At 31.8% G+C, this 2,141-nt stretch overlaps 1 protein-coding gene across 3 annotated transcripts in view; it reads left to right on the forward strand.

Annotated features, from left to right (window-relative positions):
* LOC106478058 (RING finger protein 11-like) overlaps positions 1-1,929 on the forward strand; it is an 8,999-nt gene extending 7,070 nt beyond the window's left edge. For all 3 annotated transcript variants that reach the window (XM_013938568.2, XM_022381567.1, XM_022381568.1), the window contains one exon: positions 803-1,929. In XM_013938568.2, the coding sequence (XP_013794022.1) occupies positions 803-974 (172 nt within the window). In that variant the 3' untranslated portion in view covers positions 975-1,929. The remainder of the gene's footprint in view (positions 1-802) is intronic.
* Positions 1,930-2,141: the final 212 nt, after the last annotated feature.

Raw genomic sequence — 2,141 nt, forward strand, 5'->3', positions numbered from 1 at the left:
GTATATTTTAAAAAAATAAGTTTAAGAACTTATTTCTAAATAGTATATAAATCTATATTCGTATATAATATATAATAATTGAAATGTGACTGTATTTTACAAAATACTAGTCTACTAAAACACAGCCAAGACAGGTCACTTTGTAAAGACTAAAGGTCAGTTTTATATTATTGGATATGGCACACCTGAGCCGCATCATTGTAACTTCTGTATTGTTAGGTCAATAGAATAAAAGTAATAAATATATATAAATGTATAATGTTATTAGATTTAAGCTATTTAGTCTAAACATTAATGTTTTTGTATTATAACTTGTTGTCATTCTAGAATGAAAGAGGCATAACTTATATTTATTACCTAATTTTTTATGGTGGTTACAAGATCTACAGAGAAATAAATTAACTGATAAATGAAATTTTTTACTACTGATGAGCTAGTTTTTGTGTCTATTTAAAATGTTTTTTCTTCTTGAATTTTGTGTCAGGATCTCAAACTTTGTCATTTAAAGTTGTTAGAAATTTCTTAAACCCACAGTAACCATGTTACTTTGAAAATATTTAACATTTTCACAACTGTTACTTTGTTTATGGGTAAAACATTTGAACTGGAAATAAATATTTTAAAGATATACTTTTAGATAAGATAATTGAGAAGAAGAATTTATTACAAAAAGTCACACCTCCCTATTATAATTTCAAGTGTTTCAAGCATTAGATATATAATTTGTGTGTATAAGTGTGGTAAGAAGATTAAAATTTATCACTGTCCATGATGATTGGTTATTTTTTTCTCTGCTTTCCAGGTGTGTAATCTGTATGGGAGAATTTGTCATTGGAGATGCTGTAAGATATCTACCTTGCTTACATACCTATCACACGGTTTGTATTGATGACTGGTTAATGCGCTCGTTTACTTGTCCATCTTGCATGGAACCTGTAGATGCAGCTTTGCTAACTACATATCAGACTAATTGAATTGGCATCATGATTAGGAAGGAGATGAGTACATGTGTTGTTTACCAGTTGTACTCTTTTGAAAGGAGAACTTGACCCAAGTCTTGGGTCTAACTTTTTAAATAAAAAAAGAATTTTCATGCAGATGCAGTAACAATTGCTTAAGGAAGTTAGAATTGTTAGTTATTCACATTGAGGTAATAACGTGTTTGGTTCTTATGGGTGATACCATAATATGTATCAGGACCTGTTGAACCATAGGTAGACTTGAAAAACTAGTCTGACAACTTCCAATTTTTACATAATTGACTAAGGTCTCTGGAATTTATGAAATCTAAACTAGTATATGCTAAATGTTAATCTTTGTACACGACTTGCATCTCAGTTAATGGCCTAGTTATGGAATGTTTTACATATAACGTTGAAGTAAAGTATGTGTTTTGTAAATGAAGTACCTTACGTAGTATATGATGTTAGACTACACACTTGTTCACCAATGAACACTTTTGAACAAATTGTTTTTGCTTTTTTGTATGTGGGCCGAGGAATGCCCAGTGGTTAGCATGCCAGATAGTGAAGCTGAGGTTCCATGGTTCATGTCCTGTTACAGTGAAAAAAAAAAAAGAAAAAGTTATACTCCACATTTTGAAGCTGTGAGTGAAATATCAGTTTAAAAGTCAAATCCCACTTTTGGGTTTGACAAGAGTTGACAGTGGTTCGTGTTGACTATCTGCCTTCCCACTAGTCCGCTACTTCAAAATCAAGGACAGCTAGTTGAAAGTCAAATCCCACTTTTGGGTTTGACAAGAGTTGACAGTGGTTTGTGTTGACTATCTGCCTTCCCACTAGTCTACTACTTCAAAATCAAGGACAGCTAGTTGAAAGTCAAATCCCACTTTTGGGTTTGACAAGAGTTGACAGTGGTTTGTGTTGACTATCTGCCTTCCCACTAGTCTACTACTTCAAAATCAAGGACAGCTAGTGCAGATAGCACTTGTATAACTTTGTGTGAAATCCAATAAACTTTTTATTATTTTTAAGAAGCTCTTGTTAGCTGTTTTTGTGATGTAATTTGCATAAAATATCACAAACTGAAATGAAAATTGTGAGTTAGATGATTCCTGCATAAAAGTCTAGGAATATTGCTGTGTATAAAATTATGTGTTGAAAATACACATGTATTCTGGG

The sequence above is a fragment of the Limulus polyphemus genome, unplaced genomic scaffold, assembly GCF_000517525.1.
Source record: "Limulus polyphemus unplaced genomic scaffold, Limulus_polyphemus-2.1.2 Scaffold176, whole genome shotgun sequence".
NCBI lineage: Eukaryota > Metazoa > Arthropoda > Merostomata > Xiphosura > Limulidae > Limulus > Limulus polyphemus.